The 20368-nt window shown below is 47.6% G+C and overlaps 3 protein-coding genes across 5 annotated transcripts; 1 reads left to right on the forward strand and 2 right to left on the reverse strand.

The window, feature by feature from the left end:
- Positions 1-763: 763 nt before the first annotated feature.
- fbxl13 (F-box and leucine-rich repeat protein 13) lies at positions 764-17056 on the forward strand. Its single transcript, XM_067234443.1, has 17 exons — positions 764-774; positions 4286-4440; positions 4600-4709; positions 5611-5712; positions 6695-7061; positions 12136-12188; positions 12319-12419; positions 13218-13347; positions 14117-14215; positions 14304-14424; positions 14584-14746; positions 15076-15195; positions 15796-15919; positions 16000-16083; positions 16224-16358; positions 16504-16667; positions 16771-17056. The coding sequence occupies exons 1-17, from the start codon at positions 764-766 to the stop codon at positions 17006-17008; spliced, it is 2277 nt and encodes a 758-aa protein (XP_067090544.1). The 3' UTR covers positions 17009-17056.
- On the reverse strand, positions 5962-13698 carry LOC136941826 (leucine-rich repeat-containing protein 17-like). Of its 2 annotated transcripts, none has more exons than XM_067234444.1 (7): positions 13563-13698; positions 11598-11785; positions 10944-11429; positions 10595-10791; positions 9176-9331; positions 8120-8261; positions 5962-7619 (listed from the first exon to the last, which is right to left on the reverse strand). In XM_067234444.1, the coding sequence occupies exons 2-7, from the start codon at positions 11717-11719 to the stop codon at positions 7328-7330; spliced, it is 1395 nt and encodes a 464-aa protein (XP_067090545.1). In that variant the 5' UTR covers positions 11720-11785; positions 13563-13698; the 3' UTR covers positions 5962-7327. The 2 variants fall into 2 exon arrangements, with proteins under 2 accessions (XP_067090545.1, XP_067090546.1); XM_067234445.1 differs by lacking the exon at positions 13563-13698 and adding an exon at positions 12925-12969.
- On the reverse strand, positions 15577-20128 carry fam185a (family with sequence similarity 185 member A). Of its 2 annotated transcripts, XR_010876556.1 has the most exons (9): positions 19482-20128; positions 19088-19197; positions 18800-18892; positions 18199-18337; positions 17956-17997; positions 17789-17884; positions 17567-17701; positions 17232-17485; positions 15577-16676 (listed from the first exon to the last, which is right to left on the reverse strand). XR_010876556.1 is itself a non-coding variant. In XM_067234447.1 (8 exons), exons 1-8 carry the CDS (start codon positions 19897-19899, stop codon positions 17376-17378), a joined length of 1143 nt encoding a protein of 380 aa, XP_067090548.1. In that variant the 5' UTR covers positions 19900-20128; the 3' UTR covers positions 17036-17375. The 2 variants fall into 2 exon arrangements, 1 of the variants encoding a protein (XP_067090548.1); XM_067234447.1 differs by lacking the exon at positions 15577-16676 and having other exon boundaries at positions 17036-17485.
- Between the last annotated feature and the right edge of the window lie 240 nt (positions 20129-20368).

The raw sequence follows: 20368 nt of genomic DNA on the forward strand, positions 1-20368 counted from the left end.
TTGGATATGAGATAAGGTGTTACTGTAACTAGGTACTGTAGCTCTAGCCGAGTTAGCTACTGTAGCAAGTAGTTGACTAGCAAGGCCAGCTAGTAATGTGAGTCGTTACCTTTAATTAGGCCGGGAGCTATGCTAGCTAATAGAGCTTAGATGTTAATTACTGGCAGCACAATTACACTTGTAGTGTGTCAACAAGGATTATTCATAAAATTATTTTATTTTGTTTAATCATCAACAGGCCTTACTCACAGGCCTTTGCGTGTCGTGTCCTGAGAGTCCATTGCATTTCATGGAGATGAAAATTATGGCATTGCAGGAGAACCACCAAGATATGGAAATTGATTGGTAGGCAGAAAAATTAATTGACATGGTCACTTGGGGGCGTACTTTCTGTACTTTTCCAAGGCAAAGAAAAATCACATAGATTTGTTATCTATTATATTGTAAATTATAATGCAAATTTGTAATAGTAGGTACCTTTATTTCTAGGCACACTTTGATTGATAATTCTGAGCGAGTTGCCATGACTTCCCTGGCAGGCCGGCTGGTGCACAACATCATTGGTAGCCATGACAACAGCCTGGTATGATTCCATGGTTTCCTGGTCCTGATTAAAATTGGGACCGAATTTAACCAGTTGACTGTTCACTGATTATGCAAAGTTATCAGTGGTGTTATTCCCCCCCCCCCCCCCCCCCCCCATCAGTTTCATTCACATCTTGTTGAGAAGGCCTACACCTGCTACCGAAAATGTTTACTGAATATGTGCTTCAGGTAAGTGCTTTTTATCATAAGCAAGTTTCAGTTTGCTTATAACTAAAATAATAACATTAGAAACATGTTTCCTCAAATGCTTTATTTCAAGGATAGGTCAGTGTAAAGTCTTTGCAGAACAGCAGTGGGACATTAAATAGGATTAGCGCCAGAAGACAAGGAACCAGAATGATTTAAAAACAACAAGAAAGTCCAAACATGCTAAGAGAGGTTATGCACCATCTCAAGAGTGAAAATGATTTTCTTGCCAAGAACAGGATGGAACTGTGTCAGTCACAAGTTGCTTAAACAATTGTATAAATAGCATGGGGATTTGTAATTGACCTTCTGGCATTACAATACCTTACATTTCTTAACATTATTGGGTCTGGCTGTTCTTGTGAGTCTGTGTTGGTTAAGGAACATCTGGACATAGCTCTGCCAGATGGCTTGGCCGCACTCTTAGTGACTTTGAAAGCAGACAACATTTTTTTACCCATAGTGTTCTCTTGACTGAACACAGTTGCAGTCTGTAAGGTGGCCTACCCTTTGGGAACCCTCATGGGAACACACTGCTAGGCTCTGGGCCGGTCGGTCACGATGACTGTGGGCTAGTCTAGAAAACTGTTCTGGGGGAGGAATCCTCCACTGTTCTGGGGGAGTAATCCTCCACTGTTCTGGGGGAGTAATCCTCCACTGTTCTGGGGGAGTAATCCTCCACTGTTCTGGGGGAGGAACCCTCCACTGTTCTGGGGGAGTAATCCTCCACTGTTCTGGGGGAGTAATCCCTCACTGTTCTGGGGGAGGAACCCTCCACTGTTCTGGGGGAGGAACCCTCCACTGTTCTGGGGGAGGAACCCTCCACTGTTCTGGGGGAGGAACCCTCCACTGTTCTGGGGGAGGAACCCTCCACTGTTCTGGGGGAGGAACCCTCCACTGTTCTGGGGGAGTAATCCTCCACTGTTCTGGGGGAGGGACCCTCCACTGTTCTGGGGGAGGAAACCACTGTTCTGAGGGAAACTTTCTAAGCTCAGTCCAGGAGGACTTGTATAGCCACCACTGCTGTAAAAACTACCCTCTAGTGGTGCAGGATTGTAGCCAGTTAGAGACACTCTGCTCAGCTTTGTTGAAGCTTGTTCATTAGGTTTATAAAAACTACCATCTGCACCACCAAATGCTCCAGGAGTTTCAAACATGTTGGAAATGGGTCCCCCCACCACAGGGACCATGTAAGATTTGCCAGGCCAAGAAGGCAGACCAGGGCCTTGACTGTCAGCAGTAGTGATTGGTTCATGGGTTACAGATAGGGGATAAGAAACAAAGAGGTTTCTTTTTTGGCTTTGGAGGTCATCGTTGGCCATCTGATTGATATTGCTGGCCATATTCCACTTCTGGTCTTTTCTGAGTGCAGGTTGGGCAGGCTTTTGCACAATAGAGGTGTAGCCAATCTGGGACTCACTGCCGGGCAGCGAAGTGGAAGGAATGAGGAAGGAGGTTTTCAGGGAATTCACTAATTTGAAAAAATCATTCATGGTTGGAAAACTGACTCCATTTTCAACCCCACCTTGCGAAGACTTCTCAATTAAGTAAGTGTAGAGAGGCTGGACATTGTTACCATAATCAGGTTTCTCATGTGAGTCAGAAGGGGCACCAGGGTACCTGACTCTCTGCTGGGGTTTACTTTGGCCAGTGCCAGCCAGGACAGGTCTACCCATCGGCGGGTCAGTGCGGCTGGGTGTTGGCCAACGTGCATTACTTAACTGCTTTGGTTTAGGGGCTTGAAGGGCGGATACTGTCAGGTGAGTAGAGAAGCGTTTGGGACTAATAGCTGGCATTTCATAGTTTGTGTGTAGAGTTTCAGGACCAGAGTCTGGAACGCCTTTGGAGTTGAAGTGGTATGAGGTGTTCTGGTGAGGGACAGGTACAGGTCTGGAGCTGTCGGCCTCAGCACTGAACCAAAACGCAGGCACCAGACTATAAGCTAGCAAAGAAAAGATGTATTTGAAATTTTAGCTTCAAGGCCCTCCCTTAAAACAATGTGCTAATAAATAAATCATATGTGTTGGTTCCTTTAAAGAATTGTGAGTGTGGTTCTTAAATACTCACCTTTCTGAGCAGGGAAACAAATGGAGCCTCCGAACCATAGAAAGAAAATCCACGAGACCCTATACACAACATTACACATTTACATCCAAATCTCCTGACAACCAGAAGACATGAAGCTGTGGAACAAACCTCAAGGAACACACCTTAAAGATAACCAAAGAGTCATTATGATTTTAAGATGAGTTTCAGTGTCCTGTGACAGTTCCAGTTGCTGTTTAAAACTCGAACCCCAGGGGCTGTTCCAGAGCTTTCCTGACTGATAAGGGTTAACCTTGGTGCAAACTGGTCTTAGAAAGTTAGTCACTCTCTCTATCTGGTAGATTAGAGACACCTGGTGTTGTGAAACCAGCCTCCATGGCCCAGTGCCAACACTAAACCAGCCTCCATGGCCCAGTGCCAACACCAAACCAGCCTCCATGGCCCAGTGCCAACACCAAACCAGCCTCCATGGCCCAGTGCCAACACCAAACCAGCCTCCATGGCCCAGTGCCAACACCAAACCAGCCTCCATGGCCCAGTGCCAACACCAAACCAGCCTCCATGGCCCAGTACCAACACCAAACCCCTACAACTTAAACCCAGGAATATTTTTTAAGAAAAAGCTAACTTGTCTCTTGCCTATTCCCTTTAGATCTCTACCAGTTGTAGAGTGGAATGACCAGATTGACCCTGCAACTATCCTTCTTATTTGAAATGTTTAAAAGATGAGTACATACAGTGATTAACCCTGTTTATTTGATGCTTTGTAAAAGTAAATGCCACAGAGGTTTGACCAGAATTATGTAATCTAGATATGAATGTGTATACCTATTCAGCATAGGAGAATGTCTGAAACGGTTGACCTGGGACTAAATTTACCAAATCATTCACCTAAGCAGCACTTATCTTTACTGCTCTTGGCATCTGAAATTGACCTTTTTATGATGCTCATGCAGGTAGACATGATCCATGACGTGACCCAGGATCTGTTCAGGTGTTATTCAATCCTGCAGCTCCTGTTTCTTTAGAGTCGCCTGGATCGTGTCAGTGTAGGGTATCACTGGCTGCCTGGGTCTTGTTGACTGCTATCTGAATATCTAATCATCTTCTACTGCTCAGAACAAGCAAAATACTGGATCATATCTCTCTTGTTGAACAGGGCATCCACCTGCATTGGGTGGATGTTATGTGGTTCCCTCTTGGCCTAGTATTAAAAAAGCTAATGGGTGGGGTAAAGGATGAGTCATGTTCTCATTCCATGTTCATCTGCCTATCTGTCTCTCTGCATCACACCTGCTTGCCACCTGCCTGCCTGCCTTCTTGTCTCTCTGCATCACACCTGCTTGCCACCTGCCTGCCTGCCTTCTTGTCTCTCTGTGTCTGACTACCCACCTGGCCACCTGCAAACTCACTGAATTAATGATGCTGTGTTTGTGGGGGCTGACAGGGCTTGGAAAAAGTTTATTTTGGAGAAGAGGAGCGAGGCAGTAGAGCTGATGATGAACATGGATGTGGCAAATACTCACTACAGCCTATGGAGACAGAAAGTGGCACTTGGCCGGTGGATGGAATGGGTGCAGATCCGAAAGACTAGGCAAAATGGTTGGTGACAAGTTTTCCAACGAGTAAAGAGTGACTAACGTATCAGATTTAGGGGTAGATATCACAGTATTTACTGAGAGAAGTAGAGAAGGTCTATTTGAAAACCCCACATTATTTACAAACCCTTCACAATGACCCTGCTTTTACTTTTAAATTCAGAGGCTATGAAAAAGATTGCGCAAGTTTGGACTGTCGTCTACTGCAAGATCATCATAGGTGCGTGGAGGTTCGTGGTACAGGACGCAAAGAAGACAAAGGACTACTTTGAGGTAAAATGGGGCACCACATGAACTGGGGAGTCGCACAGGGTGATGGGAGTGAGTGGGGCTGTATTCTTCCTGTCCACAACCATCTCCACTGTCTTGAGAGCATTGAGCACAACTTCGAGCATCGAGCTCTAAGTTGTTCTGGCTACACCAGGTTGTCAGCTTCCCACCTATAGTCAGACTCATCTCCACCAGAGTCAGGCCATGTTAACTGCGTCGTCTACAGACCTGTTGGCTCTGTAGGCAAACTGCAGAGGGTCTAGGAGAGGGTCTGTGATGGCTTTGAGCTGTGCCGGCACCAGGCACTCAAAAGACTTTATTACCACAGAGGTCAGGGCGACGGGTCTGTAGTCATTGAGTCCTGTTGGCCTTGGCTTTTTGGGCACAGGGATGATGGTGGAGGACTTGAGACAGGCTGGCACATGGCATGTCTCCAGAGAGGTGTTAAAGATGTTGGTGAACACCGGAGACAGCTGGTCAGCACAATGCTTGAGGGTGGCAGGAGAGACAGCGTCTGGCCCAGCTTCTTTGTGGGGGGTACTGCCTCTTGAACAGTCTGGGAAAATATTTTTTTAATCTTTCAAAACCTCTTTTTCGAAACTATATATATAACGATATTTTTCAATTGTTGAAATCTTTCGTATATGTTTTTCGAAAATTATTGGGAAATATATAAAATATATGAAATATATAAATACAATATTTTTTCAACCTTTAAAAACCTGTTTTTCAAAGGTTTTTGGGGAAAATATTTTAACCCCAACCCAAGTCTTGGGTCTAAGAAAGACAGATACACACTTAACATTCACATGATGACACAGGTATCACTCGCCAGTCATGAGTTTAATAATTTGCTGTCCAAACTGTGTGTAGGCTTTTGTGTTTAACTTAGTTTTGTTTTCAGAGGCTGGAGGGTGTGTCAGAGTTGAACAGCCAGATGTCAGAGGTTACCATGGTAGAAGGGAAAGACAGCCTGTCACTGCTGCCCTGCAAGGTGTCACTACTGGTAAACAACACTCTCTCTGGCTCGCTTTATATCTCTGTATTCCTCTTAAACTTTTTCTTTACCCCTACGGGCTCTTATACATTACGAGTTTGAGTTTAATATCATGCACCTAATCACTTTAAGGGGGGTTGATTGTAATCAGTCACAGACTATTATGGTCTATTATCTGTTGCCTTGGTGTTTGTTTGTGAAACAACGATATGAATGGATTGTGTGAGGGCAGCACTAGTTTCAGACCCAGTCTTCACTGATATCTTTATTCCTACAGGAGTGGTTTATAGTAGTGTAAGGTAAGGCAAGGCAAGTTTATTTGTAGAGCACATTTCAACAACAAGGCCATTCAAAGTGCTTCACATAAAACCATTAAAAGCATCAAAACATAATGCAAAAGAAGTTTTAAAAACAATTAAGAACATTCAATAAAACATTAAAAACAGTAAAAAAGCAAGAAATAAATGTAGACCTTGGCAGCAAACAGTCCAGACATTCATAGGTTGTTCAATAACACAGTCTATATAAATAGGAGTCAGGTGGCTGAGCGGTGAGGGAATTGGGCTAGTAATTCAAAGGTTCCCAGTTCGATTCCTGGTCATGCCAACTGACGTTGTGTCCTTGGGCAAGGCACTTCACCCTACTTGCCTCGGGGGAATGTCCCTGTACTTACTGTAAGTCGCTCTGGAAAAGAGAGTCTGCTAAATGTAAATGTAATGTAAATAGCAATGGTATTTACAGTGTTTCTTGCTCCTACTTGAAGCACAGTCTGCTATATCATGACTATGTTTGGGGAAGAAGCCCAACCAGGCAGCTTGGTGGGAAGGGTGTTTACACTCTGCTTTGTACCAACATCACACCTCAACCTAAATATAACTATAATTGTTGGAAAATCTCAGGGAGAAAATGTGTGAAGTCTTAGAGCACAGTCCTGGAGAAGTTATAATAACCTGTCTGTCAGATTAATAGAATGTTTTGGATTTGGGTTTAGATCTTCCATTATTTGGATGTGGGGGACCTACTGAAGTGTGCCGAGGTATGTTGCACCTGGAGGACTATCGCCCAGACGTGTTCGCTGTGGAGCAGGGTGTGTATTGCGCACACAAACACACCCACACACACATATACTGTGTACACGTGCACACATGCACAAATACATGAAATCACACACACAAACACAGCATGTTCTTGTAGTGGTCATGTGTCCCGGTGTCTCTGGCAGATCAACTTCTCGGTGGAGCGAGCATGGATCACAGACTGCACCGTGGGGCAGATCCTGCACAAGCACCGCCCGTTTGTGCTCCACCTCAACATGCGTGCGTGCATCTCCCTACAGTGGCCCAGCATCACATGCATCAGTGAGTGCTGTCTGTTTACAGACATACATACACATAAATTCCAAAGTAAAATGTCATATATAATCACTATCATATGACCAGAAGACTATTTTTATCAGCTATAAATCACGTGGAAGAAGGAAAAAGGGGTGAAAAAAAAGAATAATGAGAAGCTTAAAAGGATGTTGAAGACAGTTAGTTCCTGCATCTGATGCAGACTTAGTTTCCTTGATGTAGGAGGACACAGGAGGAACTCTGGCACGCTGCTGGTCTGGCTCTGCTGCTCCTCAAGTCAGCCGGATGATCTGGTACTTTTGAGGAGCTCTGAGGTGTGCTGGCTCCTCCTCCTCCTCCAGCACAGCCTGCAGCTCCAAGGCTGTGTTCCAGAGCTCTGGGTCTGTCTGGTCCAGGCCCTGGTTCTGGTCTTGGTTCTGGTCCCTGTCTTTGGGGCAGGCTCGGTTGTATGAGTGCACATACTCCCCCACGCTCTTCCCACTGTGCTCCGGGGGGGAGTGGCAGAGCAGGCCTGAGGTGCTGACCCGTGGGTGGAGCCGGAGCCAATACACCATGTAGTGTATGCTGGAAACGAGTGTTCATCTGTTAGATAAGGCTGTACACTCACAGGGTAGGACGTGTGGTTGCTATGTGAAAGTGTGGTTGCTATGTGGAAGTATGGTTGCTATGAGTAAGTGTGGTTGCTATGAGTAAGTGTGGTTGCTATGAGTAAGTGTGGTTGCTATGTGGAAGTGTGGTTGCTATGTGGAAGTGGGGTTGCTATGAGTAAGTGTGGTTGCTATGAGTAAGTGTGGTTGCTATGTGGAAGTGTGGTTGCTATGTGGAAGTGGGGTTGCTATGAGTAAGTGTGGTTGCTATGTGGAAGTGTGGTTGCTATGTGGAAGTGTGGTTGCTATAAGGAAGTGTGGTTGGTATGTGGAAGTGGGGTTGCTATGAGTAAGTGTGGTTGCTATGTGGAAGTGGGGTTGCTATGAGTAAGTGTGGTTGCTATGTGGAAGTGTGGTTGCTATGTGAAAAAAAAGAAGACAAAATGTAAATGTGGAAGTGTGGTTACTGGAACCCACTTGTAGTCGCACACCCATGGGTTCCCCCCCAGCTGCAGCAAGGACAGGAAGTACAGATCTTCCAGGACTCCATACTGGAAGAAGAGCAGCTTGTTGTTGGACAGGTCCAGCTCCCTCAAGTGCAGCAGGCCAGACAGAGACGCTGACAGAGAAAACACAGGCCCCCAGGCATGCTGGTTAAAGATGCTGTAAAGCAGAACATAACATTAGTTTTAAGTTCATCACACCACAGAGGAATGTGTTGTTAACTACCCATCCAAATGAAAAAAAACACAGACAAGTATGTTAAATTAGGCTTTGAAATCTTGAGAAAAAAAATCTTGTCGCCTGTAGGAGCTGAAGCTCCGCCCCCTCGAATGTATTGAATTTAGCAACAACAGCAACTCTAGCTAAATCAATTGCAGATATCAGAACAGACCTACCTGCATTCTCTGAGTGTTTTATGTGTTCATTACTTTGTCTAAGCATCGCACCAGCTGATTAACAGAATGCAGGTTATACTGTATAAACCGTCTGTGATCTGACGTAGATAGGTGGCTGTGACGTAGATAGGTTGGGTTTTGCCCTGCCTAAACAAAACCTTAGCTGAAAACTGTTCAACGGTCTTACTCCACATTTCAGTGCGACAACGTTTTTGAGCTTTGCACATGCTTTCAGGAACTCATTTCACATGTATATAATGTACTGAGAAGCAAATCATGGAATTTGCTTTACAGCATCTTTAATGGGTTCTGTCTTGTTACCCTGAAAGTCTTTATCTCAAATCACTTGAGAAGAGAGCCCCACCAGCCCCCCTCCTCCTCTCTCACCTGTGTGGATGTGCTCCAGGTCTCTCACCTGTGTGGATGTGCTCAGGTCTCTCACCTGTGTGGATGTGCTCAGGTCTCTCACCTGTGTGGATGTGCTCAGGTCTCTCACCTGTGTGGATGTGCTCCAGGTCTCTCACCTGTGTGGATGTGCTCAGGTCTCTCACCTGTGTGGATGTGCTCAGGTCTCTCACCTGTGTGGATGTGCTCCAGGTCTCTCACCTGTGTGGATGTGCTCCAGGTCTCTCACCTGTGTGGATGTGCTCCAGGTTGTTGCTGCTGAGGTTTAGGGTCCTCAGGCTTCTGGCCTCCAGGAATTCTCTGGCCCTGAGGTGGTGGATGGCATTATGGGATAGATCTATGTGTATAGCATCTTCCGGAATCTCTATGGGAACCTCCATTAGTCCTGGGGAAAAGGGGGTCAACTTTGTCTTTATGTTTCTACCCCAAACAGTATTTAATAATTGTAAACAAAATAATTGGTCTGTCATATATGTTCCTTATGGATAATGTAATGTAACAATGCCAACAGATGTTGGATTGATTTCATATTACTGTCAAACCTTTTCATGTATTGGTTGCTATCAATATGTGAAGTTTTTTAGACAAATTTTGACAAAAAGTGCTTATCAAACACATTAGATACCCTGCCTTTAAGAGCTGAGGGTTAACAAGCTGGTCTGGTTATTTAAAGTCACGTTTCTAACATTGAGGGGACTAGTATGAGCAACCAGAGTAAGTTTCATGCATGTGGCACCTTCTTAGTCAGAGTTAGGGTAAATAAAGGTAGAAAAAAAAAGTAGAGACAAAAAAAGTCTGGAAAAAAAGGTACATTTCAAGACATTACAGCCCTGCCCTGAAATGCACCCCCTCCTTTAGAGCATCTTAACTTGGGCTTTCTTGATCGATGATTCTGTGCTGACTACTACAGTGGTGTTTAGGAGCCTGCGTTGGGAGGCCCAGGGGGGGCCAACACTGGAGGAGGTTCAGTTGGAAACCTGGCAGGCTTCTCCCTGCTCCAGCTAGACACCCCACCAGTGAGTCAAGCTTGTGCTAATTCAGGCTCACAAAAATACAATATATTTTAGGCAATAAATAAACTAAAAATATTTTTTGTGAGCTGGGTTGTGTGTAGATGGAGTTTTGTGTAAGTGTGTAGACATTAGAGTCCTCATGTGGACCTACCTATAGTTATGTTGTTTTCAAAAATAGGAAAAGAGAAAAATGAGACACTTGCCAAACCACAATGTTCCCCCTGGATTCTGGGAATCCAGCTAGGAATGTTGTTTTTGTAGGTCGAGTGGTGACGTGTGACTATAATCATGAACATACGTGTTCTCTAATACACAGCATGACTCATTTCTTCTAGTCCTCGTGATAGGCCTTATGGGCTGAGAGGCTTACCAACACCTGCTCTGATCAACCAACACATCAAGGTAGAGTGCAATGGAAAAAATCATGGTAATATGATGAACAACTCACACTCAAAAAGCTGACAAGCTGAAAATACGATATGAACATTTTCAGTGGGTGCTTCTAAGTTTTTGCTGGTGCTCCTAACTTTTTAAAGTTGGGAGCACCAGTGCTACCAAGTGAAAATGTTTATTTTGAGCTCTCGATGGAGGTGGTGATGGAGGTGGTGATGGAGGTGGAGGCAGTAATGTAAGACCTCTGCTCTTGCAGTCAAGCCTGGGCTTGGGGAAGAGGTAGGTGTGGCACACAGAGGTGGCGTCCGGCCTGGTGCGGAGGGGAATGGGCGCCGGCAGATCTACGAGGGTCTCTGGGGTGGGGTCACTCTCCACACACAGCAGCTCTGGGTCCACCTGGCGCAACTTCCTGCCTTTCAGCCAGGCCGGCTCCTCGCACCTGTAGGCACACATGTATGCTGTCACCCTGCTCTGCATTCCACAGCAAGTCGTTTAGGAAGAGCAATGGAACAAATGTGTTTTAGAGTGACATCATGCAAGGAGACAAAAACTTTTCCACTTTCTGTTGGTTTTATCTGTCGACTCACTTACCTGGCATGGTTTCCCAAGTAACGGTTGCTAGGCACCTGCAGAGTGCGCACAAGGCTTTCCAGCGGGCAGCGGCAGTTCCAGGGGTTATCATGGAGACGCAGGTGTCGCAGGGCGGGCAGGGGGATGAGCGCCTCCTCTCCAAGGGTGCTCAGACGGTTGTGCTGAAGCAGCAGGGTGGTGAGGTGGGTCAGGCCTGTGAACGCCCCCTCCTCCACCAGCACCAGCTGATTCTGCTGCAGGTCCAGGCTCTTCAGACCAGAGAACTCGGAGAACGCTCCGTCTCGCAGGACCTTGATGCGGTTCCGGGCCAGCAGCAGGTGGTGTGGCTGGCGGCCCGCCCAGGAGAACGTGGCGGGGATGGAGCCCAGGTATCTCTCCTGGCAGTCCAGGAAGTTCTCCTGTGACTCGGTGAACTCGGAGCAGTCCGAGACTCCAGCACGCCTATGAGCACCTGCCCTGCCTTGCCGGCCGGCTCTCAGGGCCTTGCTGCACAAGGGTTCAAATATTCATTCAAATACTGTCCATTCCTTGTGGATTTAAAATAAATAATTGTTGCTTTGCCCTTATGACTTATAAAGCAAAAATCTGACAGAACTTGGAGAGATAACATGTCCACAACAGCACCATCACTATGCTTAATAACTGTAGATGTACCTGTCTGGTCTGAGCCTTATGCCCCAGTACCCCCTGCCCCCCCGCCCTGCCCTCTTCAGCTGGCAGGGCTCCAGCAGCAGGATGCCCAGGAGCACCAGGAGGAGAGGGGAGCTCATCAGCATTCTGACCCAGCTGGAGTGGCCTCTGGCTGGGGACAGCTGGAGCTAGAGGTCGGGCCGTGGAGGTTTCTGCAGCAAGTAGAATGGACATCAAGATTTAGAATCATATAGGATTTAGGTTACATCGTTAGGAAGCAGGAGCAGGATTTAGGTTACATCGTTAGGAAGCAGGAGCAGAGGAAAATCCAATGTGCCTGTACTAGTTTCAAACGTTGCCTGAGGCCCAGCAGCTGGTCCTGTAGAGTGGAGGAGCCTGCTGCTGGGTACAAACACAGCACTTGAAGAGACATTTTTAAGAAAATATGTCTAAAGAGATTGGCTGCAAGAGACTGATGTCTGGAAAATATGCAACTTTGTGTTTTGAAGATTAGCTTAAAATGTTACATAATAGAGTGTGTATGTCTGTGTATCCATCCCAGGTGAATGCAGAAACCTACAAGAGCTCAACCTGTCTGAATGCTCCAATGTTAATGTGAGTATATTCATGACAGCCTGTGGGTGTGTTAATCTCCATCAGAATGTACAGTTTGGCCACATGAGCGTTGTGTGAATGCCAAGGCAGGCTGGCGCTGAGAGGGGGTCTGTGTTTTGTCATTTGACAGGATGAGATGGTGAGGATGATCGTAGACAGCTGCCCCTCTCTGCTCTACCTCAACCTGTCTGCCACGCTGGTAACCAACGGAGCTCTGAGAGAGCTGTCCAGGTACACAGAGAGCAGAGAAAGCTGTCCAGGTAGATATAAAACAGTAACTGAAGAAGGCAGAATCAGAAGGCTATGCTAACGGCTTTCTTTCCTCCAGGCCCAAGGCCTGAATCTCAGTAGCGTTGCAAAGTCTGAGACTTGTCATGTATGATAAATCATACATGACAAGCTAGTGGTGGATCACAGTGGAATCTGACCCCCAGTAGCCCTGTAATCAGAATGTTTGAAGTGCACCTCTCTGATGGTGTGTTCATGACCCCTGACACCCTACAGCAGGGTTCTCCAACCCTGGTCCTCGAGGGCCGCTGTCCTGCATGTTTTAGATGTTTCCCTGCTCCAGCACACTTGTTTCAAATGAATGGGTTATCAAGCTCTGTGGAAGCCGGGTAATGACCATTCATTTGAATCAGGTGTGCTGGAGCAGGGAAACATCTAAAACATGACCAGGGTTGGAGAACCCTGCCCTACAGGGTCCTAATCTAAACAGTATTGATCTCTCTCTTACATTGGGAGACTAAACACGGTCCAATGTTGTATTTCATGTCAGCGTTTGGCTTTCCCAGTGCTGTCACGCCCCAGTGATGTAAACATGTGGCCGACAGGAAGGGGAAGAAAGAGAGACAGTTCAGGAGAAATATGAACATTGAGAACGAACAATACAGTAGAATGCAGAGTCTTTCAGGTCCTGTAAGAGTAGAAACAGAACAATACATTTAAAACCCTTCCAGCTCTACTCAAAACTATTAAGTAATTCCAGCATGTAACCTCTATCCACTTGCACCTCCCTCCCCCACCAAGGAGCTGTGTGAACCTGCAGTACCTGAGTCTAGCTGGCTGTCGCACCTTCTCTGATAAGGGTTTGCAGTACCTGTCCACAGGAAGGGGCTGCAAAAATCTGCTGCACCTTGACCTCTCCAGCTGCACCCAGGTCAGTGACTGCCCTCACCCCCTCCTCACTTTGCTCATCTCATCTGCTCTCCTACTCCTTGCCCCTCCTGTCACCCTTCCTCTCACCCCCAGGAACACTCTCCTCTCAGCTTTGGCTAGTCTCAGTCTCAGTCTTCTCTCCCCTGTGATCAGCCTGAGCAGGGTTAGGGCAAACCCTAACCCACGGGCAGTGTGCGTGGTCAGTCCTCTCCTTACCTCTCCTTCAGTCCTCTTCTGGTCAGCCAGTCTGTCTGGTGACTGGCTGTAGGTCTACCGTACACTTCCCTCTTCTTAGTCTCTCAGTCTACCGGACTGTCCCCCTCATGTGGTCCTGAAGTCCAATCTGATGTTTAGGTCCACACAGCCGTCTCTCCTCGATCCAGTCAGACACTTGAGAATGAGCACAGCATCTGAATCTGGCTGAGCGAGAGGGACAGAGGAGGAGAGGGGGCGTGGAGAGGGGGCGTGGAGAGGGGGCGTGGAGAGGGGGCGTGGAGAGGGGGCGTGGAGAGGGGGCGTGGAGAGGGGGCGTGGGGAGGGGGCGTGGGGAGGGGGCCTGGGGAGGGGGCTGGACGTGGCTGTTTTTAGTTTGAAAACACTCATCACGTGGGCTTTCTTCTGCCTAAACCCTCCCCTGGAGAATGTTTTGGTGCAGCTGGCTCTGATACAGACCAGAAACAGGGAGGGGTCTGGTGTAGGATTACACATGTTTTCTCCCTCTCTACCCCTCTTTCTATCTCTCTTTTAACTGTCATCCCACCTCCTCCCAGATCTCTGTGGAAGGTTTCAGACACATTGCTGCAGGATGCCCTTCCCTTCAGGAGTTAGTGTTCAACGATATGCCCACCCTGACAGACAGCTGTGTGCTGGTGAGTCTGTATCTTAGTCTGGATCTTAGTATGGATCTTAGTCTGGATCTCAGTCCCAGTCTGTGTCTTACCTCCTCTTGCCCTACAGGCACTTATCTCCAAGTTACATTCTCTGACTGCTGTCTCTCTCATGGACACACCCCATCTGTCAGACTCTGCTTTCAAGGCCATCGCTGAGGTGGCCAATCTTAGGAATTTCATCACTGAGGGTGAGGGACTGAATGTGAGGGTGAGGGACTGAATGTGAGGGTGAGGGACTGAATGTGTGTGTGTCTTCCATGTCTGGCAGAGGGAGACAGTGCTCAAGAGGCTTAACCAACTTGGACCAAATTCAGAGGCTACACAAAAATCTGTGTGTGTTCTTGCAGGAAACCCTCGCATGACTGACATCAGCTGGAAGGCTCTGTGCCGCAGCTCCCCTGGCCTCACCAGACTCCACGCCGCCCAGTGTCCCAGGATGACGGACGTCAGCCTCAAGGCCATGGGTATCCTGAGGAACCTGCTGAACATCAACATCTCTCACTGCTGTAGGTGTGTGTGTTCTCCCTCACATACACTTTGAATCCCACAGTGTATGTGAATATTGTTTTGCTTGAATATGTAAACAATCCAGAGTTGTATGTTGCAGGGTGACTGACATGGGGCTGTATGTTGCAGGGTGACTGACATGGGGCTGTATGTTGCAGGGTGACTGACATGGGGCTGTATGTTGCAGGGTGACTGACATGGGGCTGTATGTTGCAGGGTGACTGACATGGGGCTGTATGTTGCAGGGTGACTGACATGGGGCTGTATGTTGCAGGGTGACTGACATGGGGCTGTATGTTGCAGGGTGACTGACATGGGGCTGTATGTTGCAGGGTGACTGACATGGGGCTGCGTTACCTGACGGAGAGTCCATCTGCCTCCAGGCTGCTGGAGCTGAATCTGGATCACTGCAGCCGCATCAGCGACCTGTCCATCATGAGGGTGGCACAGAGGTGAGGGGACCTGTCCATCATGAGGGGGGCACAGAGGTGAGGGGACCTGTCCATCATGAGGGGGGCACAGAGGTGAGGGGACCTGTCCATCATGAGGGGGGCACAGAGGTGAGGGGACCTGTCCATCATGAGGGTGGCACAGAGGTGAGGGGACCTGTCCATCATGAGGGGGGCACAGAGGTGAGGGGACCTGTCCATCATGAGGGGGGCACAGAGGTGAGGGGACCTGTCCATCATGAGGGGGGCACAGAGGTGAGGGGACCTGTCCAACATGAGGGGGGCACAGAGGTGAGGGGACCTGTCCAACATGAGGGGGGCACAGAGGTGAGGGACACAGGCACGCACACACAATTCAAGTTCAATTCAACTTTATTTCAGACACATCAAAAAAAAACTATACAAAATACAAAAACAATACAAGGACAGACAGTACTATACAGGGCATGGACATATACATATATTTACAGTGATTAAACACATATACAGACTGCCCAATACCTATTATGTGTTTATATATTTGTGAGTGTTCCAGTAGACATCCATAGACATGCATGTGAATGTTTATTTTTCCCAGGTTTTTAAATGTGTATGTGTGTGAAGGTGCTCCCAGCTGAGGCACCTGAGTGTGCGTTACTGTGACAACCTGACTGATGCAGCCCTGGAGTGGCTAAGCAACAGCTCCGTCATCTCTCTGGACATCAGCGGCTGCAACGTCCAGGACCAGGTGTGACAGAGCACACACACACACACTGTGTTCACAGGGACTGACTGCTCTCTGTAGCCCTGACTGTGTTGTGTTCACAGGGACTGACGTTACTTGGTGGAAACTGTGGTCTAAAGAAGCTGGTGGCCTCTGAGTGTGTGTGGATAACAGACATCAGCATAGAGGTGCAGGACGGGAGTTCCTCTGGTCAAGGAGACAACGTGTCATCAGCACCTTTAAACTTGATTGTCATTTGCCCCTCCTTCTCCTACTCTTCTCACTTCGGCCCTCTTCTCTCCCATACTTTCTCACCTCACGAGGGTAGAAGTTCTGCCGAGAGGTGCCGGGTCTGGAGCAGCTGGACGTGTCTCACTGCGTGTCCCTGTCTGACCAGGCCATCAAGGCCCTGGCATTCTACTGCAGGGCCCTCGTCTCCCTGAACCTGCGAGGCTGCCCAAAGGTGCTCACACCACATCCCACTCACTATTGGAATGTTTAAATACTGAATTTGATGTCATACCCACCTCAGCAAAAAAACAATGGATGAATAAGTGCTGAATGAGAAATGATCTTTTTCAAAGCATCAGTCTGTTGTTCTCTCCCAGATGACAGACATGGCAGTGCAGTACCTGGCGGGCACAGGTCACTTCCTGCGGGAGCTGGACCTGAGCGGCTGCATGCTGCTGACGGACAAGACAGCTCGCCTCCTCCAGAGGGGCTGTCCTCAGCTCTGCAGCATCAGCATGAACTACTGCACCGCCATCTCCAAGTAACACATCTAAACATTTATAAACACATAAGAACACACAGCTATAAAAACACGTTTAGACACTGATTAAAGAACATTGACATAGATGTGTGTGCTCCTGCAGGCTGGCTGCTGTGAGGCTGCAGACACGGGTCAAGCTCTGGGAGCACAGCCATGACGATGCCCCCTACTGGTTCGGCTACAACAACCTGGACCAGCTACTGCAGCCAATCAGAAAGCCTGGCAAAGTAGATGACACTTGGGAGGAGGAAGAGCAAGCAACCGTCCTCAGAAACACCAGCTTCCATGACAACAAGAGGAACGAAAGAGGCGTGTCCTCGACATGCAGCAAACCGGAGTAATCAAAGAATGACCACAATGAAAACCGGTTATTAAAGGACCCATTTTTTCATGGGATTCCATAAATGTTTTATATGAGATACATATTCCATCATACATCCCCAGGAAAGCACATCCACACACTCACCAGCCCTGCTAATCATGACCTATATATTATTTCTTTTAGTTTGTGTTTCATTTAGTATTTGAAATAACTTAAAAAACAAAACATGATTGATTACATACAATATCCATTTCAGTACATCCCAGGAAACGTTTCTAAGCGATGGTTCTTCCAAATGTGGTAAAACTGTGTGGGTCCATTCTGCCAGTCTGGGGGGTGGGGGGGCTCTACTGCCCAGGTTTCAAGGGTTCGAGGAAGGGACAAACTCAGCTCCCCAGTTTCAGGGACTCAAACCAGCTCTGTGTCTTCACCCTGACGGTGCCTCTGTCTGTCTGGGCGTCAATCCACTGTCCCTCCTGGGGCTGGTTCATAAAGCCTAGGAAGAGGTGGGGGTAGCGTAGCGTTAACAGGCTTGTCTTCCAGTGAGCTACTAGTGAGCAGGTCCGGCAGGACTCACCAGTGATGTGAGTTTGGCCACTTTTGGAGTAGCTGTCTGCTTCCTGCAGGGTGACCTCTGGGCTGAGCTCCACAGAGTCCCCGCGCAGCCTCAGGCCCGCCCGGGAGGAGGCAGGCAGGCGCACGCACACTGAACCTGACAAGGAAGGGAAAGAGACAAAGATGACTCAAGGTATTTGAGACAGGAAGCCTCCCTCCAGCCTGACTGTATTCCTGGTCACACCTTCCAGGCTGCTGAGCTCAGCGGTGCCGCTCTCTCCCACGTAAGCATCAACGTCTCCCCTCAAGGAGGACATCTGGAGGTGGCCGCTGGAGCTGTCTGAAGACAGGAAGACTCACCATCAACATCTGTTTAGTACACGATCCACTGAGGAGGAGGACTCAGCTTACCTACGACGATGTCCCCAGCCTCTGACCGCACGCTGGCGTCCCCTGAAGAGGAAACATGAGGGGGTGAACAACAGGTCCTGTCTCAGGTGTTTTGCATTCAGAAACAGCATCTCGAGGGACAGGACTTATTGCAATTTAGGTGTGATTCCATTACATGTTCATTTAAAAAGTGAGCTCAAATACAAACTTTGTTCATCAATCTTGTATAAAAACCCTGAACATCATTCATGACGTGTTCCTCACCGTGCACATGGCCCAGCTGGATGGGTCCTGAGCTGGAGGCAACCAGGATGTTTTCAGCATAGATGGCTTTTATCTTCAGAGGGCCACGCTCCGTGGACACCCGCAGCACCGTCCCCTGGACCTTCTTCATGTCCACAGCCTGGAAACACAACATTCTGTGATGGAACTTCAAGCTCTTGTCTTAATGAGCAAACACATTAGGTCTATAGAACATGTAGTGTATCATTGCCAACTATTGTCTATTAGGGGGCAGCTACTGAACACAGGAAGAAAAACTGTTTTACCGGAATATTTGGTCCGAAGAAACAAACAGTATAATAGTGCATAAACATAACAGTAACTGTTCTGAATCTGAAACAATTATTCTCAGATCTACACACTGGTGGACAAAGGAAGGGGGTGCCCTCATGTAAAAGAAAACACAGCAAAAGTGCCCTCTTGGATGCCCCTAGAATATGGTAGATAAAACATGATAAAGCACCCACTACAATGGCCCAGTATGCCAGACACTGTGATGAAGCTCCACCACATGCAGTTGGTCCCATTTTAATTTTTTGGGTCCTGCCCCCTAGACAGCCTACAGCTCGTGAACCAGTCGTACCCCATCCCCTGTGGTGCTGATGTCCACATCGCCGTGGATAGTTCCCCCGCCGGTGAAGGCCCCGCCCTGGGTCCGTGCCTGTACCCGGTGAGCCTGAGGAAGGGGGAGCGTGAGGTCATATTCAGGCCAAGTCATTTAACCCCAGCTTCCCCCTCACCCTGCCTCATATCTATATTATTTTAATCATATTTGTATGGCTTTGTTTTGCTTACAAAAGTCACAAGTATGTTTAGAATATTTACTGGATGAAGGAATAGTTGGGCATTTATGAATGACCATAAGGTGTACCTTGACAGCGTGCAGCACGCAATCCCCCCGCTCTGTCTGCACCTTGCACACGTCACACTCCATGTTCTCGACCCGAACATTACCTTCTCCTTGAGCTGTGATGTAAAGATCTGTAAAAGATCGTTTTATTACACGTTACAGAAACTGAACAAATTCTATTGAGCTTCAAGCGTGGTGACCCTTTCTGAAATGTCAATACATCGTTTTAGCTGCAATGCTAAGTTTCATAACATAGCAGCATCCTCTAAAGCTGCCGTCGCCACACCCCTGAACAACTTGGCGTAACATTAAGAGTGATCTTTCTGACATAATGTCTGAATAGGATAACCCTTACATCTGTGCGACACACAAATTCTACCCAATGACCAGATGCAGACATCATTTGACCACTCACCACTTTTTACCGGAGCAGTCAACTCCACGGACATGTTGCTGTTGACCTTCTCTGACAGAATAAGTAGCTCCTTACTTTGGTCATCGTAGTGGACATGGACGTTGTCCAGCTTGATTCCCTGGTCGGCACTGGTACCGTGAACAGTGATGAAAGCACGGTTCGACTCAGGGAAAGCATGTGGGTCTAAAGGACGTATGGAAATGCTGCAAGTGAGTTGTGCGCGCACTTTGCTGAATGGGTTAACAACTAGAGTCCATTGCTTCAGCGGTTTGTTTATCTCATTCTGCGTTGAGGCGCACGGAGAAGTGGAGAGAGTCCGCGGAGTGTGTTGGAAAGTAAAGTTAGGCAGGGTCTTCTGACGGGGTTTCCAACGCACGAGTCTAAAGCAGACCCTCAACGTCGTTGTATACCACAGCATTACGATCACAGCTTTCAAGCAATTGTGCTGAACGTAGTCAAACGCATTTCATAATGTCCGTGTGAAACGGCGACCTAAAATAACCCATTCGAGGGAAAAAAAACGAGACTCTTTTGGGCAAAGCTAAGGATAAAACGTAGCAGCAGCACAAATATCACTGACCAATAGCCATGCTTGGCAGCAACTCCTTTAGGTAACGTGTTCAGTGTGTCCCCTGTTATCACATGTGCCCTTGGTTGCGCTAGAAGTAAAACGTTGTAGTGCGCATGTTTTACGTTTTTTTACGTTGTTCTGGGAAATTGAGTCTTTTGCAACAGGAAACTAATAATTAACAAAAAATACAATGTAGGTGGAGCTCGCCCTTTACGCTGCGCAACTGCAATGTTGCCAACAGCATTTAGACAGGTTATTATGACAATGTTTTATATTATAATGAAAACTACTTTTTTGATGTTGATTCAAAGGCTTG

The sequence above is a fragment of the Osmerus mordax genome, chromosome 4 (assembly GCF_038355195.1).
Source record: "Osmerus mordax isolate fOsmMor3 chromosome 4, fOsmMor3.pri, whole genome shotgun sequence".
In the NCBI taxonomy this organism is placed as follows: Eukaryota; Metazoa; Chordata; class Actinopteri; order Osmeriformes; family Osmeridae; genus Osmerus; species Osmerus mordax.